This window comes from Heterodontus francisci, chromosome 23 (assembly GCF_036365525.1).
Source record: "Heterodontus francisci isolate sHetFra1 chromosome 23, sHetFra1.hap1, whole genome shotgun sequence".
NCBI lineage: Eukaryota > Metazoa > Chordata > Chondrichthyes > Heterodontiformes > Heterodontidae > Heterodontus > Heterodontus francisci.
The window spans coordinates 30,362,177-30,385,735 of NC_090393.1; the positions used below are offsets into that span (position 1 = coordinate 30,362,177).

Sequence of the window (23,559 nt, forward strand, 5' to 3'; positions counted from 1 at the left end):
TCCCGCAACACGGACAGCCCGCTTCTACCTCCTTCCCAAACTCCACAAACGGGACTGTCCCGGCAGACCCATTGTGTCAACCTGCTCCTGCCTCACTGAACTTATTTCTTCCTATCTTGACTCTATCTTTTCTCCGCTGGTCCAGTCTCTTCCCACCTACATCCGTGACTCTTCTGACGCCCTATGTCATTTTGATAATTTCCAGTTTCCTGGTCCCAACCGCCTCCTCTTCACTATGGACGTCCAATCGCTCTACACCTCCATCCCCCACCATGATGGTTTGAGGGCTCTCCGCTTCTTCCTTGAACAGAGGCCCAACCAGTCCCCATCCACCACCACCCTCCTCCGCCTGGCTGAACTTGTTCTCACATTGAACAACTTCTCCTTCAACTCCACTCACTTCCTTCAAGTAAAAGATGTTGCTATGGGTACCCGCATGTGTCCTAGTTATGCCCGTCTTTTTGTGGGATATGTCAAGCATTCTTTGTTCCAGTCCTACTCAGGCCCCCTACCCCAACTCTTTTTCCGGTACATTGATGACTGTATCGGTGCCGTTTCCTGCTCCCGCCCCGAACTGGAAAACTTTATCAACTTTGCTTCCAATTTCCACCCTTCTCTCACCTTTACATGGTCCATCTCTGACACTTCCCTTCCTCGACTTCTCTGTCTCCATCTCTGGGGATAGGTTGTCTACTAATATCCATTATAAGCCCACCGACTCCCACAGCTACCTTGACTACACTTCTTCACACCCTACCTCCTGTAAGGACTCCACTTCCATTCTCCCAGTTTCTCCGTCTCCGACGCATCTGCTCTGATGATGCTACCTTCCATGACGGTGCTTCTGATATGACCTCCTTTTTCCTCAACCGAGGATTCCCCCCCCCCACTGTGGTTGACAGGGCCCTCAACCGTGTCCGGCCCATTTCCCGCACCTCTACCCTCACCCCTTCCCCTCCCTCCCAGAACCGTGACAGGGTTCCCCTTGTCCTCACTTTCCACCCCAACAGCCTCCATATGCAAAGGATCATCCACCGCCATCTCCAGCGTGATGCCACTACCAAACGCATCTTCCCCTCCCTTCCCGTCAGCATTCCGAAGGGATCGTTCCCTCCGCGACACCCTGGTCCACTCCTCCATTACCCCCACCACCTCGTCCCCTTCCCATGGCACCTTCCCCTGCAATCGCAGGAGGTGTAATACCTGCCCATTTACCTCTTCTCTCCTCACTATCCCAGGCCCCAAATACTCCTTTCAGGTGAAGCAGCGATTTACTTGTACTTCTTTCAATGCAGTATACTGTATTTGCTGCTCACAATGTGATCTCCTCTACATTCGGGAGACCAAACGCAGACTGGGTGACCGCTTTGCGGAACACCTCTGCTCAGTCCGCAAGCAGGACCCTGAGCTTCCGGTTGCTTGCCATTTCCACACTCCTCCCTGCTCTCATGCTCACATCTCTATCCTGGGCTTGCTGCAGTTTTCCAGTGAACATCAACGCAAGCTCGAGGAACAGCATCTCATTTACTGATTAGGCACACTACAGCCTGCCGGACTGAACATTGGAGTTCAATAATTTCAGAGCGTGACGGGCCCCCCATTTTACTTTTATTTTTAGTTATTTTTTCTTTTTTACATTTTTTACAATTTTTTTTGTATGTTTATTTCATTTCATCTTAGTTTGTTCTGTTTGCTTACCCACTGTTTTTTTTCCATGTTTGTACTTGCTGCTGTTCAATTTTCAGTCTGTTAACACCCTATCTGTACTAATGCTTTGTCTTTCAACACACCATTAACATATTGTTTGCCTTTGCTCCATGACCTCTTGGTCAGCTATGTGGCCTTGTCCAATCTACACCTTCTCCTTTGTTATCTCATGCCCCACCCCCACCTCACTTGCTTATAAACCTTTGACATTTCTAATATTTGTCAGTTCCGAAGAAGGGTCACTGACCCGAAACATTAACTTTGCTTCTCTTTCCACAGATGCTGCCAGACCTGCTGAGTATTTCCAGCATTTCTTGTTTTTATATTAGTATAAATATTGATATGTTTAGGTAAAGCTGCTTTGTAGGTGTTTGCTGTCCACTAAATATCATCCGCTCTGTTTATTTATGCAGAAAATGCAATTGAGCAGTCAATAATGGAAGTTTTGGCAAAACATGATCATTTAAATTGGTGCGTAAGTCCATTGCTAATTAACATGTCAGGGATTTAACACTGTTTAGAAGAGTGATTTCTTCCTCCATATCCATGTTGAACTACAGAGAAAAATCAGAAAGTTTGAATGCTTTTTGCAGGGGTGTCCAAGCTTTTATCTTTGTGGTCTGCAGCAGTAAACATCAGAAACTGCATGATAACCCCCAGATTATCCATAGCTATCACCACAGGAGATCTACTAGCATTTGTCACAGCTTTTATTGTTGAATTTTCTACTTAGCAAGAGGAGGGACTTCAGTGCTATTTTAAAATTATATAGCCCCCTATAGAAAGTTTGCGCAAACTGGTCCCTGCCTGTCTGAGTCTATTTTTGTACTGAAACTTTCCTGTTATATTTCATCTCTGTTAACTATTCTGCACTTAAAAATCTGTACTGATGTGAAACAGATGCTGGAAAACATTTTCCTTCAGTATTTGCCACACCGAATCCTGGGGGCTGAAATCAGTACAGTCACAAGAAATATTCACACAATTGGTCACCCTGAACTAGTTTTACAACACATGCAAACACTCGTGAATAATTTGTTATTTCATGCCCATGTCTATGCTATTGACTTTAAGAGTACCTGAGGAAGGCAATAAACATGCTAAAAGTTGCAAGTAAAAAATACTTAAAAAGCACTTTTAAATTGAGCACAAGCAATAAATGTTTGATTTTTTCAACTTATCGAATATTGCAGTGAATTTCTGATGACAAATTTGGCAAGCTAAATGAGTTCTTATCAGCAGCAGTAAACAGAAGCTGAATATATTTTGATTTTATATCAGTGTTATGAGGCTTACAATTTCCATTATGTCTAAATATGGTTATGTTTTATGTATTGAAATAACACACATCACATGGATTGGACCAGCTCCCAATCTTTTCTCCATTTAGGAATTTGCATCAGTAATACGCTTACAAAATACATGAACATGAGAAACTGTTAAAGACCATCACACTGAATACTATTCTATATGGCATTTCTTTTTTCTTCTCTTCCCCCTTTCACCTCATCCATTAATCATCTTCAGTCAACCTTTGCATGGATGCCATCAAAGATGCTCTTGGTTAACCCAACCTGAGGTACAATTTAGCTGTGCAGTGAAGTGCATAATCCTTCCCTGAGCTGGTTTGCCTTAGCAACATAGATAACTTAGTGGTAACTAGAAAACTTGGTCAACTATGCTTTTGAGAATCTGGAGACTTAAACCTGTGCCTCCCAGTTGAGTATCTAAAGAGCTCATACTGTAGCTAGAAGGCTATCACAGGGAAAATAAAAAGGCAGTCTTCTAGTAGCAGGTTACAGACACAAATTAGCAGAGAACACTTGGGTGGGCAATAATATATGCTATAGCCTGATGGTAAAGAAAAGGATAAACTAAAACAGAATGGGAAAATAAAAACAAGAGCTAATAATCATAAAAATAATTGCTAGGATAGAAAGACTGACTTATTGCAAAAAGCAAGCAACCATACTATACACACTAGCGACATCTGGTATAAGGTTTAATTCTTCTCCTAGGTTCATAAATCATGTAATGAAATAGCAACAAGCAAGGTGAACACAAAATCTATCAAAAATAAAATGGAGGGTGAAACTGGATGGTGCCATGAATTCAAACATTGTCCTTTAACCTCTAGCATGTTTTTGAATCTGATGAGATGGGAAGTCTGCTATCTTTGCTGTCTTTACTGGCTGTAAAGGATGCCTTACAGGACAAGGTTAGGGCAAGCTCAATCCATTTTTCAGATGGCACGGCTGCACAGGACAAAACAATGTACAACTTAGTACAAACTGGCAGCCATACCCAGAAATAAGGATTTCAGCATGGGAAAGAGGGAAAAAACAAAACTTTCAAAATAATGAACATGCTTGATGCTGCAGCAAGACGACAAAATAGTCATTCAAAATATAGCCCCAAAGAGATGAATACAATGGACTAACTGGTCCTTTGAGCTGAATTGGTTTTAGACACAAGCAGGCAAAATTTATTTATGAAGCTATATTAAAAGCAATGGGAGAAAAGTTAAATAATTTTAAAGTAATTGAATGACTTGTAATCGAGTTAGGTGCAGTACATCCTGTCCAATAAAATTTCAAACATTTTAAAACTTAAGATACTTGCTTGTCCTTTTCTGATAGATTCACATTACTTTCAGTTTTTGATATACTAAAAGACAATTGAGTTTGAATTTCAGAGTTCCACTACGACCATACTGGCAAGCGTACAGCTCAATATGGAACTGAAACACACAGACCAGGAAGGTACCAGGTTTGTTCCCTCATATGTAACAATCTTGCATCTGTAATAGAATATAATTTCTAACATCTGCACCTGGCTCTGCCTAAGTATTTATCATTTCAAAGTAATTCTTTATTCCGTATCATGTTTTCCAAAGCAGAGACATTAACCATCTCAAACTCCTTTAAAACCTGCAAAAACTGCTATTTCCAACTGTGAGATGTGCAAAGTTCAACAAGGGCAAAGCTGCAGGTATGAAACAGGAGAGCAAATAGAACCGAGATGTGTGGGCTTCTTCAGTTGGATTATCATGGTACACAAGGCAGTATTTGGCCTATGGACCAAATGAATACACCTGCTGCATTTTCTCCATCATATTTCAATGCAATTATTGGTGGTGAGAATGTGGAACTCGTGGCCACAGGGAATGGTTGAGGCGAATAGTATAGATATATTTAGATGCGTTTAAGGGGAGGCAAAGTAAACATATGAGAGAGAAGAGAATAGAGGGTTATGCTGGTAGTGTTAGATTTCAGATTTCCTGAACTTGCATCTCCCTCCTCCCAGTTTCACTCCAGTTCATAAACAATAATTACCTCACCCATGCACTGGTGGCTATGGGGCAGTTTTTAAAACATTACCTTGCAAAGCTAACTTATTTTCTAATTTTGAAATGAATGAATTAATTTTAAATAAATTATACTGCTCCATATAATAGGTTGAGGTGAAAGTGTTTCTTAATTGATAACAGCAATACAATTAATATCCTAACATCAGTAATATGCCAAGTAAAATATTTTATCTTCTTAAAAAAAAGTACCCTCTTGTGGGATCAGCAATAATAATATTGCTCATTTAAATTAATTTTAAAATACACCTCTATAAAATATTTAACTGTTTTATAATAAAATCCATTTAACTATCACATAAAACTGCCTCACAGGGTGAACAGACTGGCAGAATAGCTTTTAAACATTGTCCTTTCACATCTGGGTCCTGGGGTTTGATAGAATATAATTAATTCAATGATGATCCAAAGTGAAATGAGCTTGAATCAAATTCATAATTGATGCAAGCACAAATTGACAATTTCTCTAGCAACAGGCACTTTTCTGAGGTGACAGTTGAGAGGCACCACTCTTTGGGAAGGATGTCAGAGCCACGGAGAGGGTACAGAGGAGATTTTCCAGAATTATACCAGGAATGAGGGGCTTCAGTTATGTGGAGAGACCAGAGAAGCTGGAATTTTTCTCCTTGGATCAGAGAAGGTTAAGGAGAGTTTTTATGGTCATGTTCAAAATTGAGAGCTTTTTAGTACAGTGAATAAGGAGAAACTGTTTCCTCTGTTGTGTGTGTCAGTAACCGGAGGACACAGACTTAAGATAATTGCCAAAAGATCTAGAGGTGAATTGAGAGACAATGGGTAAGCGCCTGGAGGTGGTCAGTGGTTTGTGGAGCAGCGCCTCGAGTGGCTATAAAGGCCAATTCTAGAGTGACAGACTCTTCCATAGGCGCTGCAGATAAAATTGGTTGTCGGGGCTGTTACACAGTTGGCCCACTCCTTGCACTTCTGTCTTTTTTCCTGCCAGCTGCTAAGTCTCTTCGACTCGCCACTGTTTAGCCCCGCCTTTATGGCTGTCCACCAGCTCTGGCAATCACTGGCAACTGACTCTCATGACTTGTGGTCAATGTCACAGGACTTCATGTCACGTTTGCAGCTGTCTTTAAAGCAGAGACTTGGACGGCCGGTGGGTCTGATACCAGTGACGAGCTCGCTGTACAATGCATCCTTGGGGATCCTACCATCTTCCATGCAGCTCACATGGCCAAGCCATCTCAAGTGCCGCTGGCTTAGTAGGGTGTATATGCTGAGGATGTTGGCCGCCTTGAGGACTTCTGCATTGGAGGTATGGTCCTGCCACCTGATGCCAAGGATTCTCCAGAGGCAGCGAAGATGGAATGAGTTGTCGCTCTTGGATGACATATGTTGTCCAGGCCTCGCTGCCGTAGAGCAAGGTACTGAGGATACAGGCTTGAAACACTCGGACTTTTGTGTTCCATGTCACTGCGCCATTTTCCTACACCTTGGCCAGTCTGGACATAGCAGCAGACGCCTTTCCCATGCGCTTGTTGATTTCTGCATCGAGAGACAGGTTACTGGTGATAGTTGAGCCTAGGTAGGTGAACTCTTGAACCACTTCCAGAGCGTGGTCGCCGATATTGATGGATGGAGCATTTCTGATGTCCTGTCCCATGATGTTCGTTTTCTTGAGGCTGATGGTTAGGCCAAATTTGTTGCAGGCAGCCGCACTGAGTTCCACAGTGAGTTATTATAAACTGGAATGCACTGCCTGAAAGGATGATGGAAGCAGATTCAATAGTAACTTCCAAAAGGATATTTGATGCATGCTTGAAAAGTAAAAATTGTAGGTCTATGGGGAAACAATGAAGGCTTATCTTCCATCTCCCGGACCCCTGGATCGATCCTTGGCCCCTCCTGTTTCTCATCTACATATTGCCCCTTGGTGACATCATCCAAAAGTACAGTGTTAATTTCACATGTGCACATATAACACCCAGCTCTACCTCACCACTACCTCTCTCAATTCCTCCGCTGTTGCTAAATGATCAGACTGCCTATCCAACATCCAGTACTGGATGAGCAGAAATTTCCTCCAATCAAATATTGAGAAGATTGAATCCATTGTTTCCAGTCCCCACTCCAAACTCTATTCCCTAGCTACCAATTTCATCCCTCTCCCTGGCAACAATCTGAGATTAAACCAGTCTGTTTTCAACCTTGGTGTCACATTAGACCCTGAGATGGGCTTCCAAACTCGTATTTGTGCCATCACTAAGACTGCCTATTTCCACTTCTGTAACATTGTCCCTGTCTTAGCTCATCTGCTGCTGAAATTTTCATTCATGCCTTCATTACCTCTAGACTTGACTAATCCAACGCACTCCTGGCTGGTCTCCCACATTCTACCTTCTGTAAACTTGAGGTCACCCAAAACCCTGTTGAATATTTCTTAATTTGCACCAAGTCCCATTCACTCTCACCCCTGTGCTCGCTGATCTACATTGGCCACTAGTCAAGTAATGTCTTGATTTTAAAATTTTGATCCTGGTTTTCAAACCCCTCCATAGCCTCGCCCCTCCCTATCTCTGTAAACTCCTCCAGCCCCACAACCCTCTGAGATATCTGGGCTGCTCTAATTCTGACCTCTTGAGCATCCCCGATTTTAATCACTCCATCATTGGTGGCCATGCCTTCAGTTGCCCAGGTTCTAAGCTCTGGAATGCTCTCCTTACACATGTCCACTCCTCTACCTCACTTTCCTCCTTTAAGACACTCCTTAAAACCTACCTCTTCGACTAAGTTTTTGGTCATCTGACCCAATGTCTCCCTTTGTAGCTCAGTGTTATATTTTTCTTTTATAATGCCCGTGAAGTGCCTTGGGATGTTTTATTACTTTAAATACAAGTTGTTGTTGAATGGAACTAACTGGACAGCTGTATAATTCTACATGAATGGGACACTGCAAAGTTTACTTTATTTTAAAAGCAGTAACTAAAAAAAAGTCTTTGAATTTTTTCTATCACTTACCCCAATTTTAATGCTACTTTGTAACTTCCTTTAGATTGCTCCAGAGCTTTTCCTTTTGCTCCCTTGATATTTCCCCCCTCTTGGGTTCTTCATTGTATAACTGAGATTGGGAACTTTTCATGGAGAATTGCAGTAGAGAATTTGTGTCCATTGAGAGACATCGCTTTAGACTAAGTCCCAGGGTGCTGGTATCCCACGAACAAATTTAAATGCATGAATTACATATTTTTGAGCAATGGCCATGTTTCTGATATGTAAACTGGATTTTACATTGTAAATAACAATACTAATAAACCCAGAGCTAAAAATTCAATTATTTTAGTTAAAATTAGTGAATTAGAAGATGAAGAGCAAGCAAATGGCCAAACAACCAACCAATTATTGGACTCAATTAAACTTACTTGTCCAGATTTTGTGGTAACAAGAACATTAAGGAGATCAGTGCCCACTGTTATTATGCAGTAAATCAGTCAGCAACATCCGGCATCTGCACATGTACAGTAAAATGTGGAAATCAGGGAGTTAGTGTCAGAGCTTCCCTATTCCTCCAGAAGCTTCGCTACACTGGTATCTTGGCGAGATTCAGCATTAAATCAGAGGCAGGATGTGAAGCTGCAGTACTTACCCCACTAAAGACATCAGGAAAAGTTGGGACATTTCTGTTCAAGTGTGTGAATCTTTAACACTGTAATAAGGCTTAATTACGACCAAACAACCTCTCTGACACTGAAAATTTACTTCTACAAGTGTGGATTCTCTTTCCTTCAGATTTTAATTGTTAAATATTTTTTTAAAATATTTTTAAATGTTTTCTTTGTCTCTTTTATCTCCCCCTCTCAATCCGATCTTTCTTTTCCACTTTCTGCACACGATTTCACATTTAATTACATTTGCTAATATACACTTCCCGATTTAGACAATGGGTGTCTCAGTAAGGATTCTTCAATCTGATTGATTGAAGAGACAGGCTGTTGCTTGCCCTACTCACACAAGTCCCAGACCACCTGTAGAGGGCCACACACTGAAATGGATTTCTAATTACCCTAAATGGCAGGTGTAAGCGTAATGAATGGCAAATGTCGTTCATGCACCACTTTCCGCAAAATCCAGGCATACGCCTACAGCTAGAAGCATTATCCGCTATAATATGGCCGAGCCATACTTACCGATCACTGGATTATAACAATGCTGACTGCTGAGGGTTTCAAATTTCCAAGAATGAAAGTGTTTGGAACTTACTGACCTCTGTTGAGTAGGAAGAACACCTGCATTTTGCCGACAGGTGAAAAACAAATGAATTACAGACTACGACAGAAATAAATTTAATTGAAGTCTCATCTTTCCAGCTGAACAATGTACAGGCACAACTCCAAATTGAGGATGTTTGAAGAGAAATTGATTTCCAGCATTAAGCAACTTCAAGGTATGGATTTGAAGATTGAAATTTGCCTGGATGTTCATATTTTCTTGCCTCAAACAGTATTCTGTTCAGACAGACTTTCTTGCTGAACGTGTCCAATAGATTGATTGCTAAATGTTGACTGTATTGACTCAACTGTCACATTAAAATCTGCACATCTTTAATTCAGCAACAGTTGCACAGAATTTTTATGACAATTGGTTTAATACAGTTGCCATTTTGAGATTGATCTGCAGGGTATACCTGCATAATGCATGAAACAAACTGTATACTTTAGAACCAGATCAAATAAACTGTAGTATCTCAGCCTTAAAAGGGTACTAAATCTAAATGAAGTCAATTATTTGACTGCAGTATTCACTTTGTGTCTAATTTTAATTGCTCTGACTTGTTTTTTTAAAGCTGTTTCTTATTCCTTTTGTCTATACTTCTCAAGAGAAAAAATATATCAGCTACCTTTTAAAGAAATAACCATAAAACACTTTGATGAAAACAGCTTAAATTCAAACAAGTGTGAACAATGTCATGAAAGCAATAATGCCACTGCAATACAGTTTGTCTTCTTTTGAATATCTCTTTAGTTGACCTACTGTTTGATCTGTTGCAGACCTGCAATATTTTCGACAATTAACCCAAAATACAGTGACATAAACACCATATTTGGGACACTGCATCAGAGAATAAATCAAGCTGCACGTCAAAACTCTTACACAATGCAAACAGAAATATACTGTATTTAGTGGCCAAGTGCAGAGAAAGACTACAAAGGCTAGACAAAGATCAGCCTTCATGTTTTCTTTTTACAAATACAAAAGATAAGGAAAGATGAACACAGAGATAAAAATGGTCAGCCGAATATAATCAAGTGCATTACCGTAGCCTTGAGCAAAACAGGATTTAAATTTGGTACAAGACAAAATCAAGTGCTACAGGAAATCCCGAAGAGCCAAAAGCCACATTAACTTTCTGTAATGAGATAAGATTACACCAATGCCATCATATCAACTGCATTTTAAAAGGTGAAAAAAAACTTCAAAATGTGGACAAAAATCAAGACTAATTTGAAGAGGCCAGATGTGCTCATGCACAGAACAATATGCTAATGCTGAACACCAGACCATGGCAATTCAGGAAGTAGAACTTCTTCTTCAAAACCAGAGCTGCCTCTTATACTTTTTTCCTGATTGATTCATAGTTCTGTAGTTGGGTTAGAAAAACAAAATGTAAACTCCAAAATTATTTGTTTTTGTCAGGGAAAGGTCTGTTCATTAGGCTTTTGGCATTCTTCAGAACACCACAGGTGAATGACTAATGGGGGTGAAGAGTTAATCACGTACCATGCTACATCTTGTTCAAGAAAGGCTATTGCAGAAGTTTCTACAACATATACAATTGCACATAACACCCTGTGTTACAAATGTTTGAAAACACGTGACCAATAACTAAGTACATAGTTCATGGTGTTGAGGTTCCTATTTTTAGAGTCTTCTTGACTATAGCAGAGTCCACTTCTGGTAATATGAATTAGTTGTCTTGAAGACAAAATTAAGAAAACAATTTCTATCCATAAGCTAGCAAATTTGGTCAGCCTTCTGGATCATAGTGCTGTTTAATGGCTTTAGACTATAGTCTTTAATCTCTTCCTGTGGCAAACTACAGGACTTCAAATGTGCATTTAGTGGCACAAAATCAATGTTTGTTATTTTCATTCTGTAGCTAATGGCAAGTAGGAAAATTGCTACAGCAAAGAGTTTTCAACCAGTCCTTAATATAAGACATGTACAAATAAATATTTTTTTCTAAAAGTTGTTTGAATTTTTTTTGTTTAAAATAGTGGTCAATATTTTTCCTCAGATGCTAAATGCGATTCTGGAAGATTAATTGAAGAGTAAATTCATAAAATTCAAAGTCATCTGCAAAAATTACTGCAGTTGTGGCTTTGCCGAGTCTCAATTTAAATTAAACATCTAAAATTCTTCCTACTCTTGAAGAGTTAAGAGTTGTGTCCTATGGTTTCATAATTAATAAAGTCACTGCTCATAATAAAACTGTTAATTAGAATTCCCAGTCTGTAGGTTCTTCCCGATTGGCTGCCCTTTCAAGTCGATGAATTATGTTGTTCAGATTCGCCATCTTTGCATTCCGTCTCTGGATACTTTTATTTAGCTTTATGTTTGACTGTAAAGCAACCACATCAGTGCCAGGAATCACGCACTGCCCCTTTGCAATGGTAGGCACTGGAGAGATAGGAGCAGAAGAGGATGGGACTGGAGAAACTGGCATTAGGCCTGGAGAAGAGGCTGCAGAAGGAGAATTCAGAGTCACCTCTAGACTACCACATGCAGGTTCAGAGATCGCTTTGAAATTGTTAGGGATTAGGCCATTGGTTTCTGTGCCTTTTGGCACAGAAACATTCTCATCAGGCTTTGGTGAGATGTCCGGAGACATGAGGTCTGAGGAATTAACATGAAATTTGTCATAGTTGGATGAACCAATGATCAAGCACCGAGGATTCTGGATATGCAAGACTGTGGTAGTCTTTAATGGATGTGTCTCATGGTTGCAGCCTGCCCCTGCTCCTTCTCGTTTTACAGTGCCAGGGAAGTGTACAGATGAAGCAGCACCTCCTATGTTATCTTGACTGCAACAAGTATCACAATGGTCATAATCCTCTTCTTCACAATGACCACAGAATTCCTGTTTAATCACCCTGTTGGCCTCCCCATGTATCACCAGAGGAGTTGGCAGCTTGCCCTTCATTTCAGTAAAAATGGCTTTCTTGTCTTCTGGTTCAGAGTCAGAACTCAGTGTTCGACCAACGCTAAGAGAATGATTGTGGGTTGTACACCCTCCATAACTGGTTGGCTCCTGGTCCGTGTCATTCTCCTGGAGATCTTCAACAAGTGTTTCCCTTCGAACACGTGACCTGCAGAAGTTAAAATAGCAGTGAATAGGACAATATTAGTTACTGGCTCATTAAATAAACTAGTGAGATAATTGGAAGAATAAAACTGAGAGAAAAAAATTGGTGCCAAGTATTTTTCTGTACTAAAGGTACTAGATGTCTCAACTACTTTAGAAGCAGTGACATTTATATTAGAAACATGTCAATATCATTCAGTAAAACATTTCAACGATTTTTGTTGGATTTATGTAATTCTTCACTACAATTACATTGTGTAACTGTTTAGGACCTTTTTTCCTCAGGGTTACTGGACAGTGAGATAGTCATTCCAAGATGTTGCAGGAAGAAACAGGGGTTCCTAGACACAGTTCTGCTTTGAGAAGATGGGAATTTAATTTTACACTGATACTGTGTCTCTTTGTTTCATATCTGAGCATCTTTTTTAATGAGGCAAGAATCTTTGAAGTAGTTGGAATTAGCTTGGGATTCAGTACTCTGGACATTTCAGGCTAATTTCAGTACACCATGTGTCTGTTGGAAGGTTAGAACATGGAATTTGATCAGAAAGCATGTATAATGTAATTGAATTAGATCAAATATATTTTTGTACTGCTATATATTACTCATCAGAAATTGATGACTGTTTAGGTCAAAGATTTCTAAGATTCAATTGCACAAACATTTGAAGTCTTTTGTTGTAATAGTTTAAGTTCATTTTGCAATACAATATGGAATTCATTTTTTAAGAATGACTGACAGTTCAAAATTAGACAATCTTTTGACATTAGTCTTCAAATACAGCCGGAGAATGTTACAGACTTGTTAACATTGTAATTCATTCTGCAAAAGTTTCCAATTAAAGCACATTTAATTCTCATCACGCATTCACCTTGTTATGAAAGTACTTTCATTTTAAAATATTTTGTGAGGACTCATGTTTTAAAATTGTGGAATTTTTTTTTTTATTCATTCATGGGATGTGGGCGACGCTGGCCAGGCCAGTATTTATTGCCCATTCCTAATTGCCCTTAAGAAGGTGGTGATGAGCTGCCTTCTTGAACCGCTGCAGTCCATTTGGGGTAGGTATACCCACAGTGCTGTTAGGAAGGGAGTTCTAGGATTTTGACCCAGCGACAGTGAAGGAACGGCGATATAGTTCCAAGTCAGGATGGTGTGAGACTTGGAGGGGAACTTGCAGGTAGTGGCGTTCCCATGTATTTGCTGCCCTTGTCCTTCTAGTTGGTAGAGGTCGCGGGTTTGGAAGGTGCTGTCTAAGGAGCCTTGGTGCATTGCTGCAGTGCATCTTGTAGATGGTACACACTGCTGCCACTATGCGTCGGTGGTGGAGGGAGTGAATGTTTGTAGATGGGGTGCCAATCAAGCGGGCTGTTTTGTCCTGGATGGTGTCGAGCTTCTTGAGGCAAGTGCAGAGTATTTCATCACACTCCTGACTTGTGCCTTGCAGATGGTGAATAGGCTTTGGGGAGTCAGGTGGTGAGTTACTCGCCTCAGGATTCCTAGCCTCTGACCTGCTCTTGTAGCCACGGTATTTATATGGCTACTCCAGTTCAGTTTCTGGTCAATGCTAGCCCCTAGGATGTTGATAGTAGGGGATTCAGCGATGATAATGCCATTGAACGTCAAGGGGAGATGGTTAGATTCTCGCTTGTTGGAGATGGCCATTGCCTGGCACTTGTGTGGCGCAAATGTTACTTGCCACATATCAGCCCAAGCCTGGATATTGTCCAGGTCTTGCTGCATTTCTACATGAACTGCTTCAGTATCTGAGGAGTCACGAATGGTGCTGAACATTGTGCAATCAGCGAACATCCCCACTTCTGACCTTATGATTGAAGGAAGGTCATTGATGAAGCAGCTGAAGATGTTTGGGCCGAGGACACTACCCTGAGGAACTCCTGCAGTGATGTCCTGGAGCTGAGATGATTGACCTCCAACAACCACAATCATCTTCCTTTGCGCTAGGTATGATTCCAGCCAGCGGAGGGTTTTCCCCCTGATTCCCATTGACCTCAGTTTTGCTAGGGCTCCTTGATGCCATACTCGGTCAAATGCTGCCTTCATGTCAAGGGCAGTCACTCTCACCTCGCCTCTTGAGTTCAGCTCTTTTGTCCATGTTTGAACCAAGGCTGTAATGAGGTCAGGAGCTGAGTGGCCCTGGTGGAACCCAAACTGAGCGTCACTGAGCAGGTTATTGCTAAGCAAGTGCCGCTTGATGGCACTGTTGATGACACCTTCCATCACTTTACTGATGATTGAGAGTAGGCTGATGGGACGGTAATTGGCTGGGTTGGACTTGTCCTGCTTTTTGTGTACAGGACATACCTGGACAATTTTCCACATTGCTGGGTCGATGCCAGTGTTGTAGCTGTACTGGAACAGCTTGGCTAGGGGCGCGGAAGTTCTGGAGCACAGGTCTTCAGTACAATTGCCGGAATATTGTCAGGGCCCATAGCTTTTGCAGTATCCAGTGCCTTCAGTCGTTTCTTGATATCGCGCGGAGCGAATCGAATTGGCTGAAGTCTGGCATCTGTGATGCTGGGGACTTCAGGAGGAGGCCGAGATGGATCATCAACTCGGCACTTCTGGCTGAAGATTGTTGCAAATGCTTCAGCCTTATGTTTCGCACTGATGTGCTGGGCTCCCCCATCATTGAGGATGGGGATATCTGTGGAGCCACCTCCTCCAGTTAGTTGTTTAATTGTCCACCACCATTCACGATTGGATGTGGCAGGACTGCAGAGCTTAGATCTGATCCGTTGGTTATGGGATTGCTTAGCTCTGTCTATCGCATGCTGCTTACGCAGTTTGGCACACCGATAGTCCTGTGTTGTAGCTTCACCAGGTTGACACCTCATTTTGAGGTAGGCCTGGTGCTGCTCCCGGCATGCCCTCCTGCACTCTTCATTGAACCAGGGTTGGTCTCCTGGCTTGACTGTAATGGTAGAGTGGGGGATATGCCGGGCCATTAGGTTACAGATTGTGGTTGAGTACAATTCTGCTGCTGCTGATGGCCCACAGCGCCTCATGGATGCCCAGTTTTGCATTGCTAGATCTGTTCGAAATCTATCCCATTTAGCACGGTGATAGTGCCACACAACACGACGGACGGTATCCTCAATGTGAAGGCGGGACTTTGTCTCCACAAAGACTGTGCGGTGGTCACTCCTACCAATACAGTCATGGACAGAAGCATCTGTAGCAGGCAGATTGGTGAGGACGAGGTCAAGTATGTTTTTCCCTCGTGTTGGTTCCCCCACCACCTGCCACAGACCCAGTCTAGCAGCTATGTCCTTTAGGACTCGGCCAGCTCTGTCAGTAGTGGTGCTACCGAGCCACTCTTAGTGATGGACATTGACGTCCCCCACCCAGAGTACATTTTGTGCCCTTGCCACCTTCAGTGCTTCCTCCAAGTGGTGTTCAACATGGTGGAGTACTGAGTCATCAGCTGAGGGAGGGCGGTAGGCGGTAATCAGTAGGAGGTTACCTTGCCCATGTTTGACCTGATGCCATGAGACTTCATGGGGTCCGGAATCGATGTTGAGGACTCCCAGGGCAACTCCCTCCCTACTGTATACCACTGTCCCGCCACCTCTGGTGGGTCTGTCCTGCCGGTGGGAGAGGACATACCCAGGGATGGTGATGGCAGTGTCTGGGACATTGTCTGTAAGTTATGATTCCGTGAGTATGACTATGTCAGGCTGTTGCTTGACTAGTCTGTGGGACAACTCTCCCAACTTTGGCACAAGCCCCCAGATGTTAGTAAGGAGGACTTTGCAGGGTGAACAGGGCTGGGTTTGCCGTTGTCGTTTCCGGTGACTAGGTCGATGCTGGGTGGTCCATCCGGTTTCATTCCTTTTTATTGACTTCGTAGCGGTTAGGTACAACTGTGTGGCTTGCTAGAGCATTTCAGAGGGCATGTAAGAGTTAACCACATTGCTGTGGGGCTGGAGTCACATGTAGGCCAGACCAAGTAAGGACAGCAGATTTCCTTCCCTGAAGGACATTATTGAACCAGATGGGTTTTTACAACAATCGACAATGGTTTCATGGCCATCATTAGACTAGCTTTTAATTCCAGATTAATTGAATTCAAATTCCACCTTCTGCTGTGGTGGAATTCGAACCCATGTGCCCAGAGAAATACTCTGGGTCTCTGGGTTACTAGTCCAGTGATAATACCACTACGCCACCACCTACCCTAAATGGATTCCTTTGGAGACTGAAGAAATTGCATAGATGCTGGACTTTGTTATTTAAAAAAAAAATTCTCTGGAAGAACTTGAGCTTTCTGTTTAAAAACAACCCTTACTGGATGTCGCATGTCTTAAGCTAAATAAACAGCAGGAGCCTTGGTGACTAGGGGGAGTTGTTTACAGAGAAGTGACATGTCAAGATTTATGGTGGTCAAGGCTTGGTTTTGTTTTGGATATTGTTTTGAGTCAGCTGGGGGTCAGCCTGCTAAGAGAAAAGACATCTGTTTATCTTTTCTCCACCTTTCTGAGAAACCCTGAGAATCCAATGCTTGATAGCAGAAACCCCTGATGCTGCATTTCTCCTGGAAAGTCTGCCAGACTAATCCTCGTCACTGCCTGAAGAGAACTGTTCCAAAAGGATCCCAGTGACAGCTGTCTATGCGAATTTGGAATGCCAAAAAAGGGACAACTGATATAATTCCATGTCTTAACAATATAATAGCAAAAACCCTGCAGATGTTGGAAATCTGAAATAAAAACAAAAAATGCTGGAAGCACTCAGTAGGTCTGGCAGCATCTGTGGAGAGAGAAAGAGAGTTAACGTTTCAGGTCTGTGACCTTTCATTAGAGCTGGCAAAGGTTAGAAAAGAATTAGGTTTTAAGCAAGTGAAGGGGAGGGAGTGGGGGAGAGAACAAAGGAGAAGGTATTAGATAGGGCTGAGGGTAGGAGAGATTAAATAACAAAGCTGTCTTGGGACAAAGGCAAACAGTGTGTTAATGCAAAGTGAAAGACAAAGCATTAGTCCAGAGAGACTGTTAATAGAAGAATTCCATGTCTTGTCCTTTTCCTTCAAGAATTACAAATATTTGTCCAAAGTATTTTTTTGTCTTTTTTTGTGAAGAGATCTCTGCAGAGAAAACCTCTATTTTCTCTTTAACCAGGGTGTGTGTTGGGCTAATTTCAGAAGGAAACTTTCAAATTTCAATCTGTGTGTTAACGCTTTGCATCTTTACTGAATAAGTCTTGTTTTATAATAAATTAAGAATTTTGTTGTTTATTAAAGAAACCTGGTTGGGGAATTTTATTCTGTAATAAAAATACAGTATATAATTTGCCGCATTGGTAACTGGGTAAACATTTAAATATATGTTGTGACCCGTGGAGAAGCAAAACTAGAGAAAGAAAGTCCACTCCTCCAGCCTTGGTCGTAATATATAATTGGGGGCTCTGTGTGAGATAACCCAAAGCTGACGATGTGCAATTATAAGCGGGGTAATAATAAATGAAAAGGGAAAAGGTAAACACCAGGTTTCTTGTGCATTGGAGTAAAGTTTACACTACCGGAATGGCATCGCCAGTAGCTACAACCTTTCTGGAGAGGGAGGATTTATTCCAGAGTGATATGAAAAGCTTAACCAAGGCAAAGCTAAAAGAATTGGCAGAAAAGTTGGAGTTAGTGTTAAAACCAGGAGCTAAGAAAGCAGACATAAATTGAGGTATTAGCACAACATTTGAAATTGGAAGGAGGAAAAGGCAATTCAGATGGTTGTTCAGTTGAATTAGCTAGAATTCAGTTGCAGATGAAGCAGCTTGAACAGGAAAAGGAAATGAGAAAACTTGAACTAGAATTTCAAAAGGAAAGAGAAGAGAGGCAGGACAGAGAAAGGGAGTGAGAAAGAGAATTCGAATTAAAACAAAGATGGAACAAACAAAAGGGTGGCCTTGATTCCAGTGAAAATTCTGGTCAGGAAAGTCCTGACTCCAGCCCAGGACCCAGTGGAGAGATGTTTAAATTTGTGCAAAGTTTGAGGAAAGGGCGTAGAGGCATTTTTTGCTTCTTTTGAAAAGATAGCTAGACAGATGAAGTGGCCGAAGGAAAGCTGGACACTCCTCATGCAAAGCAGGTTGAATGCTTTCTGAAGAGGCTTCTGCAGATTATGAGATGGCAAAAAAGGCTATTCTCGCTGCTTATGAGTTAGTCCCTGAAGCTTACAGGCAGAAATTTTAGAAGCTTCAGAAACAGCCTGGGTGCAGAGGAGATTTACTAGGATGTTGCCTGGTATGGAGGGAAGGTCTTACGAGGAAAGGCTGAGGGACTTGAGGTTGTTTTCGTTGGAGAGAAGGAGGAGGAGAGGTGACTTAATAGAGACATATAAGATAATCAGAGGGTTAGATAGGGTGGATAATGAGAGTCTTTTTCCTCGGATGGTGATGGCAAACACGAGGGGACATAGCTTTAAGTTGAGGGGTGATAGATATAGGACAGATGTTAGAGGTAGTTTCTTTACTCAGAGAGTAGTAGGGGCGTGGAACGCCCTGCCTGCAACAGTAGTAGACTCGCCAACTTTAAGGGCATTTAAGTGGTCATTGGATAGACATATGGATGAAAATGGAATAGTGTAGGTCAGATGGTTTCACAGGTCGGCGCAACATCGAGGGCCGAAGGGCCTGTACTGCGCTGTAATATTCTAATTCTAGACTTATTTGGAATTTGAGAGGGTAAAGCAAATTAATTTTTATCATTGGATGCGGCACTAAAGGTAGAGGCCATGTATGAAGCCTTTAGGGAAATAATTCTCCTGGAAGAATTAAAAATTCACTCCATCCGTTAGTAAGAATCCATGTAGAGAACCAGAAGGTTTTAACAGCCAGACAGGCAGCTGAGATCGCTGATGATTACAAGTTTGTTTGCAAGCCTTTTGTCTGTCACCCCCACAAACCCATGAAGGATACAAGATAGGAGGGTGAAAGGAAGGCAAATAGCTGGAGAAGGGATAGCTAGGAATGCCCCGGGATCTCCTCCTCAAGCCAGAAAGGAAGATGCTGAGGGTGGAAGTGAGGTCCGAAAGGCTAAGTTTCCATTGCCACAAGGTGGGACACCTTTGTGCACAATGCTTGAAATTTCAGGGTAAATCCATGGGATTATTGGGGTACACAGGCCAATGCAGAGAAAGGGGCCCTGACTGAGAGTATGACAGATCAGGCTGTAGCCCTGACTGCAGCTGTAAGGCCAAGTACAAAAACTGCTGTGAGTGAGGGGGAAGTGAACAAGATACCTGAGAGTTATAGGGAATTCTTGTCAAAAGAAAACGTAATTCCTTAACCCTCAAGTGAGGCAGGTAAACCTATAGTTACACTTAGGGATACAGGAGCCACCCAAACTCTTTTGCCGGGGAAAGGCATAACTTTTCCACCAGAGAGCGCACTGAATGTCATGGTTTTAGTGAATGGTATTGGCGGATACCTTTGTATCGGGTGCACCTGGAGTGTGACTTAATGTCTGGAAAGGTAACTGCAGGAGTGGTTCATAGTTTGCCAGTAGACGGAGTTGACCTACTCCTGGGGAATGATTTGGCTGGAGCGAAGGTAGTAGCTTCTCCAGTAGTCACAGAAAGACCAAGTGAAGTCAAAGAGACACAGCAGTTGCAGGTAAAGATTCCAGGAATTTTTCCTTCATGTAATAACCCGAGCAATGGCTAAATACGTTCCGTTGTCAGAGGTCAAATTGACACAACAGATAGCCGAATATCTGAACCTTTCTTTGGGGATTTGGATAATCCGAAGATGTTCAATAAGTCTTTTCTGATCAAGGCTCCGCAAGCCGATCCAGAGTTAAGTAAAGTGGCACAATTGGCTCTATCTGAAGCTGAAGCAAAGGGAGTTCCGGAAGGCTACTATATTAAAAATGGGATTCTGATGAAGTGAAGATCTCTTCACAGACATGTGGACAAAGAATGGACGGTAGTTCACCAGATAGTGGTACCACCCAGGTATCACTGGGAAATATTAAGGATAGCCCATGAAATTCCTATGACAGGACATGTGGGGATCTGGAAGACCCAATCACGTATAAATCAACATTTTTACTGGCCAGGTCTTTACCAGGATGTGGTGCAGTCTTGTAAAATGTGCCACATGTGCCAGATTGTGGGAAAACCACAACCTGCTGTAAAACTGACACCTCTAATTCTCACACCAGTTTTTGGGGAACATTTAGTAGGAAGTTGATGGACTGTGTGGGACCTTTATCGAAAGAAAAAATGGAACATCAATATATACTCGCTATTATGAATATGGCTACTCGGTTCCCAGAGGCCATTCCCTTGCTAACAATTTCTGCTAAGGTAGTGATAGAAAAGTTAGCCCAATTCTTCACTCGATATGGATTACCAATTGAGATTCAGTCAGATCAAGGTTCCAATTTTATGTCTAAAATTTTCCAGGCAGTTATGAGTAATCTGGGTATAACACAGTTAAAGTCCTCAGCATACCACCCACAGACACAAGGGGCTTTAGGACGGTACCATCAGACCCTCAAAACGCTGATCACGGCAGACTGTCACGAATATCCCCATGATTGGGGTAAAGGACTGGAATTTCTTTTGTTTGCGACTAGGGATTCACCTAATGAGTCTACTGGTTTTAGTCTTTTTGAATTAGTTTATGGACATGAGGTAAGAGGTCCTCTAAAACTAATCAAAGAAAAGTTTTGAGAACAGAGGGACAAATCTTCCGTGTTCGATTTTTTTCCAGGAGTGGCTCACGTGAGCCTGCAAAGTAGCTCAGGAACAGCTGAAAGCTTCCCACGAAGAAATTGGCAGACAAGCATGCCAAGACTTGAACATTTCAAACAGGGGATTAGGTGTTAGTATTACTGCCTTTACCACTGAAAGCATGGTTCAGTGGATCAAATAGAACAGTCAAAAGGACTGGTAAAGTAAATTATTTGATTGACACCCCAGATCACCGGAAAAAGAATTGGCTGTGTCACATCAATATGTTGAGACAATATCACCGCTGGGAGGAGGATAAGAAAGAACAGGTGCGTCAGGTCTTAGGGACAGTGAAGGATGAAAGGGATAGTGAGGATGAGACAGATGGAGGTCTAGGCAATTCTCAAATTGAACCTCCTACTATCCGGTTAGCTAATACTGAATTGTTAGGGAGATTAGACACTATGCTTTTGTATTTAGATGCAGAACAATGAGACCTAACAAGGCTACTCACAGCATTTAAAGGAGTCTGTAGGGACAAAGCAGGATGTACAATCTTAGCCATACATGATGTGGATGTAGGAGAATCCTCTCCTGTAAAACAGCATCTTTATCGCGTAAGTCCAGAGAAACAAGCCTAGGTGAAAGCAGAAATCCAATACATGTTGGAAAACCGCCTAACTGAACCCAGTCAAAGAAGCTGGAGTTCCCCAGTTGTATTAGTGCCTAAGCCTGACAGTTCAACGTTTGCATTGACTACAGAAAGGTTAATGCAGTAACAAAGGCAGACTCCTACCCAATTCCTCACTTGGAAAACTGTATGGACGGAGTTGGCAGTGCCATGTTTCTTACCAAAATAGATTTGTTAAAGGGATACTGGCAAGTTCCTTTAACACCCTGAGCTAAAGGAATATCGGCCTTTGTCACACCAGATGGTCTTTTCCAATGCCAAGTGATGCCATTTGTTTGCGATTGCCCCAACAACTTTCCAGAGACTAATGAACCAAGTGGTAACTGTGTAGTTTACCTTGATGATGTGCTGGTCTACAGTGACACTTGGAACGATCACTTGGAACAACTAAAAGCTCTGTTTCGAAAATTACAGTCGGCTGATTTAGTGATAAACCTTGCCAAAAGTGATTCTGCAAAAGTGTGGCTAACCTACCTGTGACATATAGTAGGGCAAGGACAAGTGTTGCCAAGAACAGCAAAAGTACAAGCACTGACGGAGTTCCCTGCCCCCAAGACTAAATGAGAAGTCATGAGGTTTTTGGGGATTTGGGGAGGTTTCTACTGCAAGTTTTTACCAAATTTTAGCACTATAGCACTGACGGATTTGCTACAGACAAAGAAAGCCAAGGTAGTGTGGTCAGAAGATTGCCAAGCATCTTTTGAGAGATTGAAATCCATTTTGATCAATGAACCAGTGTTGGCTGCCCCAAATTTCACTAAGCCCTTCACAAGATGATGAATCGGGCATAGAAAGGCCAGTGGGATACTTTTCCAAAAAGCTAAATTGACACCAAAAGAGATACTCAACAGTGGAAAAAGAAATCCTGAGCTTCCTACAAGCTCTTAAGCATTTTGAAGTACATGTCCGCAACCTATTTTTTTCGTCTTTTTTTTGTGAAGAGTTCTGTGCAGAGAAAACCTCTTGATTTTTTTCTTTAACCAGTGTGTTGGGCTAATTTCAGAAGGGAACTTTCAATTTTCAATCTGTGTGTTAATGCTTTGCACCTTTACTGAATAAGTCTTGTTTTATAATAAATTAAGAATTTTGTTGTTTATTAAAGAAACCTGGTTGGTGAATTTTATTCTGAAATAAAAAGAGTCTATAATTTTCCGTATCAGTAACTGGATAAACATTTTAAATATATGTTGTGACCCGTGGAGATGTGAAGCTAGAGAAAGACAGTGCACTCCTTCCTCCTCGGTCGTAGCCACCTGAAGATCATCAGAATATGATGCAAGCTTCAAAGGCAACAATAACATTTCTGCCTGTTGTGCAGTATTACAAGTTACTTATCTTGCATCATACAGGAATATTGGAGTCCTCCAGGATGGGACATCTTGTGAGATGCATTAGCATTAATGAGAACAATCTTCCAAAGTTCACAGTAGTAGCAAGGATTCTTCTCTGCCGGTTGTGCATTTGTGGACACCATGAAAACACTGCTCGCAATTTCCTGTCCATTACTTGTAACGAACACTCCGTGCCTACATATTCTGAATGTGAGGAGCGGCCTGGTCAGACTTCCCAACACTGCCGAAAACTTGAAAATTCACTCTAGTTAAAAGTTCTTTTCAAATATGATGGAGCTCATTTTGGCAAATTTACTGCTACTGACGAGGTACACAACAGCCAGATTTTGGAATAAGAATAATGGTGAGGCTAACATAGCTCACTGTGATAACGGAACAAATCAGATAGTAACTTCTGGCATCCGCACATGCACAGTTAAACACAAAA

The 23,559-nt window shown here is 41.9% G+C and overlaps 1 protein-coding gene across 5 annotated transcripts in view; it reads right to left on the reverse strand.

The window, feature by feature from the left end:
• Positions 1–9,362: 9,362 nt before the first annotated feature.
• cux2b (cut-like homeobox 2b) overlaps positions 9,363–23,559 on the reverse strand; it is a 305,195-nt gene continuing 290,998 nt past the window's right edge. For all 5 annotated transcript variants that reach the window (XM_068054960.1, XM_068054959.1, XM_068054961.1 and 2 more), the window contains one exon: positions 9,363–12,402. In XM_068054960.1, coding sequence (XP_067911061.1) covers positions 11,532–12,402 — 871 coding nt within the window. In that variant the 3' untranslated portion in view covers positions 9,363–11,531. The remainder of the gene's footprint in view (positions 12,403–23,559) is intronic.